General features: G+C 45.3%; 1 protein-coding gene across 4 annotated transcripts in view; it reads right to left on the bottom strand.

Annotated features, from left to right (window-relative positions):
* The window catches only part of ITGB5 (integrin subunit beta 5), a 76951-nt gene that overhangs the window by 43595 nt on the left and 17928 nt on the right, over window positions 1–15428 (bottom strand). For 3 of the 4 annotated variants that reach the window (XM_088652362.1, XM_035129332.3, XM_088652355.1), the window contains 2 exons: window positions 10591–10795; window positions 2650–2899 (listed from right to left, as the gene is read on the bottom strand). In XM_088652362.1, the coding sequence (XP_088508488.1) occupies window positions 2650–2899; window positions 10591–10624 (284 nt within the window). In that variant the 5' untranslated portion in view covers window positions 10625–10795. Of the gene's footprint in view, window positions 1–2649; window positions 2900–10590; window positions 10796–13689; window positions 14360–15428 lie in introns of those variants that run through there. The other variant, XM_035129340.3, reaches the window with a different exon arrangement.

Below are 15428 nucleotides of genomic sequence, written 5' to 3'. Positions count from 1 at the left end.
TCCACCAAGCCGAAGATACTGACTTTTCTAGTAGGTTATGAAAATGTGGCCTTGAGTAGGTGTGATTAAACAGGCTCTGTAACCATGATAAGTTACTTTAGAGAAGGACATGTGTGTGTGTGTGTTTGGTATTTTGCCTTCCTTGTAAATTTGCTGAAAACCACGTGATATTCTTTTACTCAGCCCTTTTCTTCCCCTGCTGTCACTTTGGGGTTGAAATGCTTTTCTTGTTCTGTGTTTCTGGCACAGAACTGTTTGGACAATGTGCACTAATTACACACCCAAAAATATTGTTAATTAAAGTGCCGGAGATTTTGTCTGCAAACAGTGGTTCACTTTACAGTTCTCTTCCACAATTTTGTGGTTTTATTCTCCTTTTTTCCACATGGTTATCAGCCTAATTCAGGTGCTCACAGTCTATATGCAATGACAGTCACACAAAGCAGAGGCCCACTGACAAGCCTCACACCCTCCAACACATCCCTTTCTCCGTATTATTCCAGCCTTCCATGAACTTGAGAGCCAAATGCTCTACTTGTGGAAGCTGTCTGCCCAATTTAGAACGCTCGGGACTATTATCAGCCCTGATTCACATCACTTTCCCCCCTACAAAGGTGATGTGAATGGCAAACAATGACTGCATAGATGGAACAAGCGCTCAGACTGCAGGGATACGTGAGCCAGAGAAGAAACAGTAGTGTCCAGTATCCCTGTAGCTTTGTGCTGCAGAGAGCCCAGAGCAGGTGAGCATGATGTCGTGCATAATAGGCCTTGACTGGCTGACACGAGGCAACCGTCAGAGCGAAAATGCTCATGCCCAGAGCCAAGCATTCATTCACTGCCAGTTTAATTTCAGCAGTTCGGTTGATTCCCTCATGCCCAAGGTTACTGACACTGGATAGAAGATAACAGGGGTTCCAGATGCCGGAGTGCTTTAAGAAGAGGAACATGGAGTTAGATTGCTCCTAACTCTGCAGTCCTACAGGTACTTACTTGAGAGTAAGCCCCACTGAACTCAGCGAGACTTGCTTCAGAGTTACCATGCATAGGATTATGGCTGCAACTTTCAGGGAGCGCTGTATTTTAATATTAATATGCATGCGTGAAATAGAGACTATAGAAGACTCCCGCTTTAAAAGAAGAAAGGTTCTACTTTTCATGGATTTAGATTCAGGAACAATACTTGCATAGCTGATTGTCTTTTCAATGCTTCAGCTCATGTTCCTCACCGCTAGTGACCCTGTTACCCCCTTCCCCACAGTGATGCTTGCCAAAAATCTGTAAATTGCTGTACAAATTCAATCTGGGGTAGAGCAAAATGCAAGCAAGGCTGCCGAGACTGGTGAAAAATACATATGCATAAAATAATTTGTTATTTGTTTTGGATGCAACACATCCGCTCGAAAACAAACTGCACACAAATGTGCATTCTGGCTGTGCCAGGAGTGTGGTTGATGTGATGGGAAAGGGGTGTGTAAATGCAGTGTGTGGAGAGGGCTTGAGTGAGCCTCCAGCTTCTCTCTTTCTCATTTAAGCTCTCCTTTTAAGTAAATTATTTTGCCTGCAGGAACACCTATACCTGAATATTAGGGTTAGGGTTAGAAAAGTCTTCCAAAGTGTCTTGCCCACAGAGCTTTAAAATCTCTTAAAACTTTTTCTTTCTAAAAGCCACAGGAGAGTTGCTAAATTATCAGGAACCACTGGCTTTATGTCAAATAAATTTGCCGCCACTAGGCACTTGTTTGAAATCCTGGAGATTGCTCCAGGAAAAAAGGATTAGGCAGTAGCTGTTACCTGCCCCAAACATCCCTGCAAGTTAGACAGTAATACTAGCTGGGATCCAAAGAACTACTTTCAGCTATGTAGCTTAACGGCTTGTGATCACTTGGTGAGTTCAGGTTTGTTTAACTTTTACTCTTTGGCAGACACCACTCACCATGTATCAATAACTACTTTTGCAAACCACCCATTCCCCTTTGAGTTGCTTGCAAGTGTTTTGCAGGCCCACACAATCTGGGACCCACTAACACAACTGCAGCCCTCCAGTCTAGAAGGGACTCACAATGCTTGGGTTTTGCTGCCTTTCTGGGACCTGTAAAAAAACAGGAAGTTGTCAAGCCACAACAAATGGTAGATGGACCCAGTTTAGCTTGGTGAGTCACTCATCTACGCAGGCCTGGTCTTCTGCCATGCAGTCAGAGGGGACTTCCAGCCAAGAAAATCCTATGCAAAGCACTAGACTGAGTGGGCCTTTGGATCCTGGCCACTGCCCTAATTTTACATACACAAATGCATAGGCCAAGAATATAAAGAATAATATTTTCAAAAACCCAAGGACCAAAGTTTCCATTTCCCATATGTATTTATAGCTGCACAGTTTAGAATATATATTCTTTAAAAGGAATATAAAAATACTGCATCAGAGATGTCGTGATCCTACACAAAATTCAATACAGAGCTGTTTTTTCAAAGGTGAGGTTTCTACTTTTAAATGATCCTGCAAGCTGTGAGGTCTTGCAAGCCCTTCCCTGCAGCCATGGGATGCTGCTGCAGGTTCTAGCTTGCTCTGCTCAATAGGAAAGAAATCTTATCTTCTTGTACATTCGGTGCCAAAGCAACGACTGCAACAGCTGCCGGCCCTTTGCTTACCCAGTGCAAGGGTTGTTCTGGTATCTGGGTGCTGTGTAAGAAAAGGGAGAAATGTTTTTGTCCACAAAAGAGCCAAACCCAAGGCGGAAATTGCTGGTGAGTTTCCCCATCTCTTCAGCCAGCGTCGTTCCCAGATTCCGGATGGTGTCCAAATCATCCTTCATGGAGAGGGAAAGGTCCATCAAATAATACAGGTCCACAGGGTAGTCCTCTACCTGCCGAACGTGCACATGGAAAGGTGTCGGATCACCTGTGGAAGCAGCAGGTTTGTGGCAGGTTAACAAGCAAAAGGGCAAGCCGGTTGTTTCCTTTCTTTGTCTCTTGCATTCGCTCAGCTGACGGTGCAAAATCACCCCCTTAACTGTTACCAGAAATAGCCACAGATTCATGCCTGAAATATGAATACTTCTTCACAAAGATTCCTGTTGCAACATGTAATTGATATAACATGCCAAAATCCAGACAGCATACTTTCCTTTTTGTAAAATCTATAAGAGAGCCCTTCCATTAAGGCTTCAGTAGCAACCTGGCAATTGCAAGGGGGGGGGGCAACTGAAGCAATTACCCATGAATCTCATTTCGAACCCTAGAATTGCAGAGTTGGAAGGTACCCTGAGGGTCTTCTGGTCCAACCTCCTGCAATACAGAAATCTCTAAACATCCATGGCAGATACCACTGTATTCTGGGGTCAGACCTCACCTCGAGTACTGTGTCCAGTTCTGGGCACCACAGTTCAAGAAGGATACTGACAAGCTGGAACGTGTCCAGAGGAGGGCAACCAAAATGGTCAAAGGCCTGGAAACGATGCCTTATGAGGAACAGCTTAGGGAGCTGGGTATGTTTAGCCTGGAGAAGAGAAGGTTAAGGGGTGATATGATAGCCATGTTCAAATATATAAAAGGATGTCATATAAAGGAGGGAGAAAGGTTGCTTTCTGCTACTCCAGAGAAGCGGACACAGAGCAATGGAGTCAAACTACAAGAAAGAAGATTCCACCTAAAAATTAGGAAGAACTTCCTGACAGTAAGAGCTGTTCGACAGTGGAATGTGCTGCCAAGGAGTGTGGTGGAGTCTCCTTCTTTGGAGGTCTTTAAGCAGAGGCTTGACAGCCATCTGTCAGGAATGCTTTGGTGGTGTTTCCTGCTTGGCAGGGGGTTGGACTGGATGGCCTTTGTGGTCTCTTCCAACTCTATGATTCTATGAACCTCTGCTTAAGAACCTCCAGTGAAGGAATCCAGCACCTTCCGAGGGAGTCTGTTCCATCGGCAGGTGATATCAGTGCCACAACGATAAAGTGCTACTCTGATGTGGCTGCTCTTTAGCTTGCATCCATGCGGGCAGCCAAGCCACAACAATATCTTCCAGTTGCGAGACTTGCAGCTACTAGCTGGGAGCCATTTCATTTCTTTGTTTTTCTTTACCAATGCACTCTTAGCTAGTTCACTGCAATAATAATGGGTTAAAATCAAACAGATGCAATACTAAAGAGAAAGGGACCAGAAAGGAAGAAGAAAATAAGAAAATTCGTGTACCACAGCTGGTGCATGAGACAGTTCTAAGGAAGGTGCCATCCACTGTCTAGAACACGGGTGTCAAACACAAGGCCCGGGGGCCAAATCCGGCCCGCCAGACCTCGTCATGTGGCCCGCCAAGCGCCCCAGCCAGCGGGACCCAGCAGCGGGACCTTGCTGCTGAAGCGCCGCGCCGACAAAGCACCGACAAACAGCTGGGGCCTGGGGGGGGGGAAGGAGGAGGCAGCTTGCCGGGTCAGCGCCCAGCAGCGCCACACTGAGAGTCCCGAGCCTCTGCGACGCAGCAGTGCTCTGTAGCACTTTGAATCCTCCTCCTCCTGCCACGGCTTGGCGCCTGGAAACGGCTGCTGCTGCTGCTGCTGCTGAAGCACAGACAAAGCACCCAGCAGCGCCGCGTGGAGGAGCAGGAGGATTCAAAGTGCTACAGAGCACTGCTGCGTCACAGAGGCTCGGGACTCTCCGTGCGGCGCTGCCGGGCGCTGACCCGGCAAGCTGCCTCCTCCTTCTCCTGCTGTGGCTTGGGGCGCTCCACGCAGCGCTGCTCCGGCCGCCTTTCTACCCCCCCAGGCCCCAGCTGTTTGTCGGCACTTCTTTTCTGTTTGTCGGCGCCACAGCAGGAGAAGGAGGAGGCAGCTTGCCGGGTCAGCACCCAGCAGCGCCGCACGGAGAGTCCTGAGCCTCTGCGACGCAGCCGTGCTCTGTAGCACTTTGAATCCTCCTCCTCCTGCCACGGCTCGGCGCCTGGAAACGGCTGCTGCTGCTGCTGAAGCACAGACAAAGCACCCAGCAGCGCCGCGTGGACGAGGATTCGGATTCAAAGTGCTACAGAGCACTGCTGCTTCCCAGAGGCTCGGGACTCTCCGTACGGCGCTGCCGGGCACCGACCCGGCAAGCCACCTCCTCCTCCTCCTCTTGCCTCACCTCCTCCTCCTCCTGCCGCGGCTCAGCCTCATGAACGTGAGCTCAACAGCGGCTCAGCCTCACAAACGTGCAACTCTGAGGCTTTACGCACGTCTCCTAAAACGGACACCCGCTGCCTCACGCTGCATGGGAAATGCTTTTTGCCCCTGGGTCCCTTCGCGCTCTTTTCTGGCGCTGAATCAAGGTGGTGACCCCTCCTTCCCTTTCTTTCTTCCTCTCTCTCGTTCTTATTCTTTCTTTCCCTCTCCTTCCTTCCTTCTTTATCTCCGTCTTCTCTCCCTCTTTCTTTTTCTTTCCTTCTTTATTCCCTTCCTTCTTTCCTACTCTTCTTTATCTCCCCTCTTTCCTTCCTCTCTCCCTCCTGCTCCCTCTTTTCTTTCTTCCTTCCTTCCTTCCTTCCTTCCGTCCTTCCCATCTTTCTTCTTCTCCCTCATTCTTATTCTTTCTTTCCCTCTCCTTCCTTCCTTCTTTATCTCTGTCTTCTCTCCCTCTTTCTTTTTATTTCCTTCTTTATTCCCTTCCTTATTTCCTACTCTTCTTTCTCTCCCCTCTTTCCTTCCTTCCTCTCTCCCTCCCACTCCCTCTTTTCTTCCTTCCTTCCTCCCTCCCCTCCCTCTCCCTCTCCTCAGAAACATAGGATGCTGCTTTATACTTCTGGCCCTTATACCCTGGAACCAGGAGAACAGCTCCAGTGAGTCAACCTCAGCCAGTCCCTTTGGTGAAGGGTGGTGACTCACTGGCATGCAGTGAGCCACCACCCTTGGCCTGGCATGCAGTGAGCCACCACTGGCATGCAGTGAGCCACCACCCTGGTGGTGGCTCACTGGCATCTGTCCTGCATGCAGAAGGACCCCAGCATCTCCAGGTACCAGTAGCTCTGCAAAGCTCCTGCATGAAACCCTAGCGAGCCTCCACCACCCAGTGCAGTTACCAAAAATCATTTTTCAATAAATTGTACAATAATTGTACATTTGAATATCTACTTGCCATTATTCTGACTATGTTAGTTATTACTTACATTATTACAAAAAAACAGTAATAATTGAATGCAGTGACAATAATTTATGATAATAAAGAGTGGACACATAGTCCTACAGATACAAACGGCCCTTTGAGGGTGACCAAACTGCTGATGCGGCCCCCGATGAATTTGAGTTTGACACCCCTGGTCTAGAACAATGGAGGAGGCCCTGCTGCCTTGCCTTGCAGATGGAGAGCAGACCCCAAGCATGATTTTCACCTCAACTGTCAAGGAAGTAGAAAGCAATTCTACTCCTAGGCCACTCAACTTAAGTAATCCTGTTCATTGCAATATATATTTTGCTTGGTGTAGAAACAAAACAGAGTCAGTCTCATTTACTAACTGCTCAATTTATAAATGCTTCTCCACCACTTACACTAAGGGCTGTTTGCAAACGGAAGCCTTGCTTGTAACTCTCAATTATGTCCTGTTGCATCTTGTATAATGTTTTCCTAACAACACAGGTGTGCAGCTAGGAAGTTATGGCTTCAAGGGTTTACAGACATAATCCTTCTTCACTTCACAAACTAGGGAAATAAGATTAAATCTACTTTAGCCCCATAGGTATGCACAGTTTTGTGGACACCCAGCAGTAGATGGTCATCATCCAGCTTCCTCTTAAGAACTGCGGGATAGTGAAAGCCCTTCACCATAAGGTCCCAGGGCAGGTCACAACCATACGGTCATATAACATTAAAATCCAATAAAATCACTTAAAACAAACTGATGAATGTACATCAACAACAGCAGTGGTCCTGCAAAAATTGGCAATTCCACATGGCTAGCAGAGTAACTCAGCACAACTTTTTGACAGTAGTCCAACTTCCTTTCTCCAGTGACATATATATGATCGTATTACAATGTCCGTAGCCATCGTTAGTGATAGATGGAGATGGGACAGATTCTAGCTGAGGGAGAGGAGGAGCAAACAGGACGCAAAGGAATTGAAGTGGGTTGGGGGGACAACGGTGGGTTGGGGGGACAACGGCTTGAGAGCATAATGCAGTGATGGAGAGGTGGGGGACAAGGAAGAAAAGGCTCAATGGGTTAAAAGGTCAAAGTAGCAAGGTCCCTAAGAGTGGAAAGTTGCAGGAGCATGGAAATACTGGGCTGGCTTAGGACAATATATGCCATTGGCTTCCTCTGCAGTAAAAGACCATTATAACCATGTGAAGCTATGTGCAAAGCTTATCACACACATACAGAAGTGCTTTTCCTGTGTATGTAACTTTTCTACACTTTCACATTTTGTTGCTACTGCTTTTAAAGCCCCTGCAATTTCATTTTATTACGCTCTGAAAGAGGATTTGCTTCCCCTCCTCTTGCCAAAGTAAGAATTTCACCTGCAGCCCAAAGATTCACTGTTGTTGAAGTGACTGATGTGACAGATGGCTCAGCTCTAGCAAAGCTTTTTTCCACCCTGCAACTGCTAGCGAACAAGGGAGCCTTGTTCCCATTCAACAACTATTTTCTCTTTGCAAACGCATTCTCTCCAGGACAATTGGAATGCATCACATGGAGGGCGATTCTGAATGTGTGAACTTGTCCTGAATCAAATGTGAACTTTCCATCAGTAGAAAGCTTTAAAATCAACATTCACATTACAGCATTAGGCTTGTGTATATCACCTGCAGCTGCAGCCACTCTGGATTTGCATAGATTGATTAGAAGCAGGGCCATGGATATAGTTTTGTGTATCTGTTGCCATGTCTCGTTTAGCAGTGGCAACTATATTAATGGATTTGCACTGGCGAGAACAGTTTACAATAAACCATAGCCATTAAAATGTATGCACCCAAAGCTCAGTGGTCTGGAATAGACTTTGCATACAGAAAGCTTCTCAAAAAACAATCTCTAGTTTAATTTTTTTCAAGTAGCGGAGCAGGAAAGATCTCTGCTGGGAGCTCCTGGCAGTCAGAGTAGGGTCTACACTGGTCCAGAAAAAGGGAACCTGTGGCCTTACAGACATTGCTGGGAGTCAACATCCTATCAGCTTCACCAGCATGAAACCAAGTCAGCTTTGCTTTCCATCAAGTGCACGATGAGAACGCTACTGAGTTGTTGCATGAGATCCATTAATGAGCACAATGACAGCAATTTTGGGAGGAGGAGATTAAAACCATTTTTCAGTGTGGCTTTTGCAAGTTAGCATGCTCAGTAACCAAATTTCAATAGTTCCCTATCTATTTATGTGAAACTAACAGGCGTTTCCACTTTGGGTGATGGGAGTTGCTTGTTTTGTGCTGTGATTAATTTTAATGCTAGGGAAATTTGTGAGTGTGGGGGGAATATGAATTCCTTATGAACTTGGGGCTCTCATCAGAGGAACACAAGAACCTCATTATTAGTGTTATAAGAATTTTAAGGTCTTGGATATATAATAAATGTTCTTAAATGTACAAGGCAAACACGTACATAAATATATAAACCAATGACTGAAAACAGTACAGAAAAAGTCCTGAAACCATTTTGACTCTCCCAAATTGACCTCAAATATTTATCTACAAGGAGGAAAGAAATGGGGAAAGTCTTTGGACGGTAGGGACTTACACCTCCCTGTAAATACAATCTGGCAAGTATCTATTAAGCTGAGCACACTATCAATATGCGTAAGAGATTCAGGAACTATGTATTTACAACCTCAAAGGAATGGCCAGGCTACCCAGGAAATGCAATCAGATACTGTAAGGCATTATCAGGTCTCCTGACAGACAGGAGAGAAAACAACATACTCAGATTTCTGCTGTAGACCTCGTGTCTGGGGTGGTGGTCTTGGGCTACACCCCTTCTGTGATGTATACATGACGCTTCTGGGGGTGGCCTTGGACTGGAAGGTGGGCATTTTAAATGTCTATATAAGGGCAGGCACACTTTTGTTTTGGGTCCTTCTCTCCTGTGTGTGAGAGAACACCCTGTTGCAACAGTTAATAAAGATCAAGCTTATTAGCTGCTTTGCTTCTCAATATTCTCTGGTTGGCCTCTGTTATTTTCTCCTACCGATGGAGGACCTACAAAGGACTCTATGAAGGCTCTTGTGTACCCATTAAGGGAATGAGGGCAGATTTTGTTTATTACATTAGTAAAAAAAAAAAACCTTCCTTATTATTAATAAATAAACCCAAAACCTTTTCCTTGTCAGAGGAGGAGAGGAATGGAAAGGGAAAACATTTCCTCTATTTGCAGTTTGCCTGGACTACAACACAACACAGACATTCCAGGCACGTACACAATTGTTTAGTGAATCTGTCTTTCATAATGGCCTTTAGCTTCAGTACAAAGGGCCTTTTTAGAAAACAAAAACAACCAAATATCAAAGGCTAAATATTTTCATGCAAACGTTGGAACTGTATTAATGCCTCTTTTCTGCAAAACTATTTCCACAACAATATTCTTGCTTTTTCCCTTTTATTTTTTTTGTCTTGGCAGAAAGCCAATAATATGGTAAACTCTAGCTTCTTGGATCAGAAGTTCATCTCTCGAGTCAGTGCAATCAAAGCTCATCTTGTCTTTACAGGCAAGGTGGGACGACTGTAAGTCGCTTAGCCGTATTAAGACAAGAGATAATACAATGGGAATAATTCCCAATATTTCTGAAGACGAGTAGCTGGTGGATTTCAAGGGGGAATGGGAACACAGTTTCAAAAAACTTTAATGATTGAGAACCCAGTGCATGCCATTTGCCCCATGCGTTGAAAGGACGGGTCCAAGCAGCTCTCCACTTTTCCCCAGGAAAACCCATTGTTTACTGCCGAATCAGAACAAACGTCAAGCCACAGAAAAACCAATTGACATTTGTTCTGATTCAGTGGTAAGCAGCAGGTATTCCCATGGAAAAGTGGTGAGACAAGCAGAAGTGTGGGCAAGTTTCTCAATCAACAACACACTTCCCCAACCTCATGCCCTCCAGCAATTGTGCATCAGGGCTGGGGAAGGATCATTTCCAAGAAAGGAAGGGGAGGAAACAAGGGCGGTTTGACTATTAGAGATCTTCTCAATATTGTGGCTTGCCTATAACCTAGAGTCTGATCCTTTCTTACAATTATGTATTACAGGGTCCCGAGGCAATGGTAAACTATGGTTTGTTGCAGCCCTTGGTATATTATTATATGGTGGTGCAGAAATGCTGCAAATATATATAAACAAAAATAAATAAACAAACCCAGCAACTAACTAGAAAACTGGATTGTATGAGTAGAAAGCAGGGGGACGGGAACAACAGCCATAGGACTTGCTCCCATATCTCCAAACCATGGTTTGGTATTGCATGTGAGCCAACCCATATAGCAAAGGAAGCCAACGTTGTGTCCTCCAACTTTTGTTGAACTGCAGTGCCCATTATCCTTGAACATATGTCATGCTGGCTGGGGCTGATGGGAGCTGGAAGGCACCACACTGGCTCCCTGCGGTAGTGTCCAGGTTGCTTGCAAATTATCCATACAGGTTACAGACATTTGGTGCTAACTTACCAGGCCGCAGATTTAGTGAGATCTTTTGTGGCATTATCTGGATAACATCCGAACTGGCCACACTAGAGCCCTTGCTGCTCAAAGGAAGGTTCTTCGCTATTTTAATGCTGCTTTTTGTACTCTCAAAGTGCCCCGCACAACCATTGGCTATTAGATTTTCGGTGAAGTCACACCTCGAAGTGATGGATTTTTTGCTGCCAAATTCCTGGGAGGAAACAAAATTGAAGTATGCAGTGTGAGAAAATCAGTTTGCCCAAAGGATTGTAATGATTCAACACAGAGCTAGTTGGGAAGCCATTTTTATTATTAGATTTTCATCCTGTTAATTCCACAAAAAGCTGATAAAATGCAACCTTTGGGGTTATTCCATTTTAACTTACAATCAACCCAGGTTGGGCTGAGAGAATCTGACTGCTTCAAGGTGTTGGGGGGGGGGGGGGAGGTCAGCCAGTAACAAGGTCAGCCACTGGGAATCTGATTCTAGTTTGCCATGGTTCAAGTCTAATGAAGACCTACAATTCCAAAATCCCTATCAGGGAAATATTCTTATTTGGCCAGACAAAACTGAGGGGGGGGGGTGTTTCTTACAGGCAAACCCTTTTTAAGTGCTTACAGTATCACCTAAATACCACTGCCTCAGGGAAAGGCAGGATTTCTTCAGATTTGAACATACATGTGTGTGTTTCTACAGACACATCAGGATGACGGAAAGGTAGCAATTAGAAGAACTAAAGCATTAGAAACAATGCAAGCTGAGGTAGGCAGGAAAAAGAGTGAGTCATCTTTTAATCTACAAAAACCACCACGATTTAGATTTCTGCCATTACAGAAAGAGATCAGAGCAGCTGAATGACAAACAGATGGTTACTCCTTAGCTTCAGACCCAAACCTTTCCCCACTACGGACGACTCGAACTTGTTCCCACAGGAATGTTGGTGCTGGTGGAGGAATATAAATTGGACTAAGGAACACTAATCATTTAAAGGAATCTCAGGAATCAGGGCTGGGGAAAGCCCTTGGAGAACCTTTGTCAAGTAGATACCGTGTTTCCCATATTTTAAGACCCCGTCTTAAATTTATTTTACTCAAGAAAATAAGCCATAAACGTATTTTCGGGGGGTGTCTTATTTTTTTTTATTACTGTAAGTACCTCCTTACCGCAGCCAGCGTTGCTGCTGCTGGGTCCCGCTGGCTCAGGGCTCGGGGCGCGCAGCAAGCCGCCTCCTCCTCCTGCCGCGTTGCTGCTGCTGGATCCCGGAGGCTGCCTGCCAGGTCAGTGCCCAGCAGCGCCGCATGGAACGCCAGTTTGAGGAGACGGCCTGCCGGGTCGGCACCAATCAGCGCCACGCGGAGTACCGGATCGAGGAAGCGGCCTGCAGGGTCGGTGCCCAGCAGCACCGCACGGAGCACCGCCTCATCAATCCAGCATAGCACTGCTGGGCGCAGACTCTGTAGACCAGCTCCTCGACCCGGCACTCCGTGGGGCGCTGCTGGGCGCCGACCCAGCAGGCCGCCTCCTCGATCCAGCATGGCGCTGCTGGGTGCTGACCCGGCAGGCCGCCTCCTCGATCTGGCGCGGTGCTGCTGGGCACTGACCCTGAAGGCCGCCTCCTCCTCCTGCCGCGGCCGGCATGCTGGGTCCCGCTGGCTGGCTGGGGCACTCGGCAGTCTTGCTCTGCACGACGCAGAGGTACTGTATGTCTTATTTTCGGGGTATGTATTTTATTTCACAAATCCTTTAAAATCCTGCTATGGCTTATTTTATGACTACGTCTTAAAATAGGGGAAACACATTACTGTATATTCCTGCGTATAAGACTACTTATTAACCCAGGAAAATCTTCTCAAAATTTGGGGGTCGTCTTATACACCGGGTCGTATTTCTTATATGGCGAGTATATCCCAAACTAGTGGAAGACAGGAGTGCCTGGCGTGCTATGGTCCATGGGGTCACGAAGAGTCGGACACGACTAAACGACTAAACAACAACAACAATATCCCAAACTCTATATTTTAACTGGAAAAGTTAAGGGTAGTCTTATACACCCAGTCATCTTATACGCCGGAATATACGGCAATACCAGGCTAGATGGACTAGTAGTCTGGCTCACTTGTAAAGTATCTTCCTGTATTGACTCCAAATGCAGGCGAATGCATTAACAACTTGGCCACTACTTGTCAAATTTCTACCAGTTTCCTTGCCTTTGCATGTTTAATTGCAGCCATAATAGTAGTTATACAGTGAGCTTTCTTTAGGGAATCAAAGCTTCTCACAGCCAGTATCTTTGTAATCCGGTAAAGCAGATCATCATTATCTTGTATTACAAACAAGGAGCTGATGATATTAAGGCTTAGTACCAAAGGCCATAGAATGTGCTGAGATTCTGTCTCACAAAGGTTCCCCCCTCCCCAATGGGCTCTTTTAACATTTTTCGAAACATTTGAAAAATATTAGAGTTTACTTAAACAGTCCATCTTGCTATTCAGGAGCTTTCATAGCGATCCAAGTTCCTGAAATAAGTTCCTGAAACAAGTTCCTGAAATAAGAGATCTTTGGCCAGAAGTTATATTTGGTATGTGAAATGTAAATCTTGCCTCATTCCAAACAGTTGATATTCTAGTCTTATAATAATAAAAAACCTCAAAACTAAAAAACAAAAGCAGTAAACCATTTTTGTGGGCACACACATGCATATTTGATTTTGAAAACTCTTCACCAATTTGAGGAGGAAAAAAAATCCCTCCAAATTATCAAGTTACAAATGCAAGGGGTTTAACTTGAAACTGCAAAATGGGCAAAGTATATATTGACCTTTTTGTGGCTTTCTTGTTGCTAGTAGCTACACACACCCATTATCTAATTCGCAATTATTATTTTTAATAAAAAAGTTTCCTCATTTGAACTTTCTATGCACAAATCACTAGTTGAGCCTGTGTCTCAAAAAACAGAATAAGTAAATTTGCAAGCAAGCACAATCACAACCCACAAGTATGCAACTGCACAATCCTTGGCAGAGATTTTTTTAAAGGACTAGGTAGAAGAAAGGTCAAACCGAAAATTGGGTCATGCTCAGCAAAGATCAGAGGCCCAGTTCTTACCAGGCAATAAACCTGCATCTGGGTTGAACAGCTCTATTGTTGCTCGTCTAGTCTGTCCAGTATCTCTGTTGTTGTTTAGTCGTTTAGTCGTGTCCGACTCTTCGTGACCCCATGGACCATAGCACGCCAGGCACTCCTGTCTTGCACTGCCTCCCGCAGTTTGTTCAAACTCATGTTCGTAGCTTCAAGAACACTGTCCAACCATCTTGTCCTCTGTCGTCCCCTTCTCCTAGTGCCCTCAATCTTTCCATCTCTAGCTATACACAAAACAACCTTGAGTCCATTTGACCAGATAACATGGTGGGATGCACCTAGGGGCAATGATACTTCACCATTCCACCTTAAATTCGGGGTAGGGTGGGGTAGAGAAGGACCCTTATGGCTGAAGAATAATCCAGTACAAATTTATACGGGAAGACTAACTTCTGAGACTTCTGAAGAAACAAGTATAGAGGCATTGTCCATCAAGCAGCTTCCAGATGTTTTTGGACTACAACTCCCATCGTTCCCAGTCAGCACAGTCATAGTGGTTGTGACTAGTATAAAACCTCTGGAGGGTACCAGGTTGGGGAAGGCTAATATAGAGGACTGCACTGCCAATAATCTCTTAGTTGCTTCCGACATGTGGAAACGTTCTTCGTCAACACAGGATGAGCTGGATGCAGAGCTTCTGGCCAAAGCATACAAATCCATTAAAAGCAATATAAATTAAACAGAACTTGTAAAGAATGCATGCCTACATCTCAGGCATCTATGGGATGGCAGGAAAGCATTTTTGTGTGCTTCCCCAGTCAGATATCAATAGCCAGGAGTTTGTTTCACTAGTTTTAGCTGGTACACCCTATATGAAGAGATCTGGCCTAGCCACATCTCTTCCTGGTCATGTACTGGCTTGACTACTGTAACACGCTTTACACAGGGTTGCCTCTAAAGACAGCTTGGAAGCCTCGGTTGGTATAAAATCCAAACATTAGAGAGTACTGGACAGGTGGTACATGGTTGCATTTCTGGACCTAATTTAAGGTGCTGGCTTTAAGCTTTAAAGCCTGAAAAAAGAGGTCCAAGATATATGAAGGACTGTCTGCACCCATGTTGTCTTGCATGCCCTCCAAGATCTACATCACAGGTCCTCTTTGTTTGCCTGCCACCTAACCAATGAGCTTGGCAGGCACAAGAGGGCTTGTTCTATGGTGGGCCCATGCCTTTGGAACACCTTACTCCAGGGGTGCGGAACTATTTTAGCTCAGCCGCCCAGATTGTTATCTTCCCCCACCCCTTGCCAATGACGCTTTAACAGGTGAGCATGTACTCTTATTTAATATTTAAGCCTCCATGGTGGACTTTTTATTTGGATAGGCAGCATATAAACGTTTTGAACCAAAAAAAGGTGGGATGAGCCCTATTTCTCTACTTGCAAATGCAAAAAGAGAAACAGAGGAGCTTGCAGAGGCCCCAGAATAAAATTCACCTCTGTACAGTACATTTCAGTCTTCTCGTGTATCTACTCTTTTATTTTTCTATAAAAAAACCAACCTTCTGCATGCTACTCGCTTGATACACTCTGAAAGATTATTCTGCATGAACTATTTCAGTGATATGTGCTTTGTTCTTCTGTATTTTTCCTCTGCACTAAGAGCTACCGAGGAATCCTTGGGGTTTATTTTTTAAACAAATGTGTTTTTTCTTCCATCTCGTTTTGAGGCTCAAAGTGAGTATGGATAGCATGTAAATGCTGTATA

This window comes from Zootoca vivipara, chromosome 1, assembly GCF_965207765.1.
Source record: "Zootoca vivipara chromosome 1, rZooViv2.hap1.1, whole genome shotgun sequence".
In the NCBI taxonomy this organism is placed as follows: Eukaryota; Metazoa; Chordata; class Lepidosauria; order Squamata; family Lacertidae; genus Zootoca; species Zootoca vivipara.
This window is presented reverse-complemented; position numbering and strand designations above follow the sequence as displayed.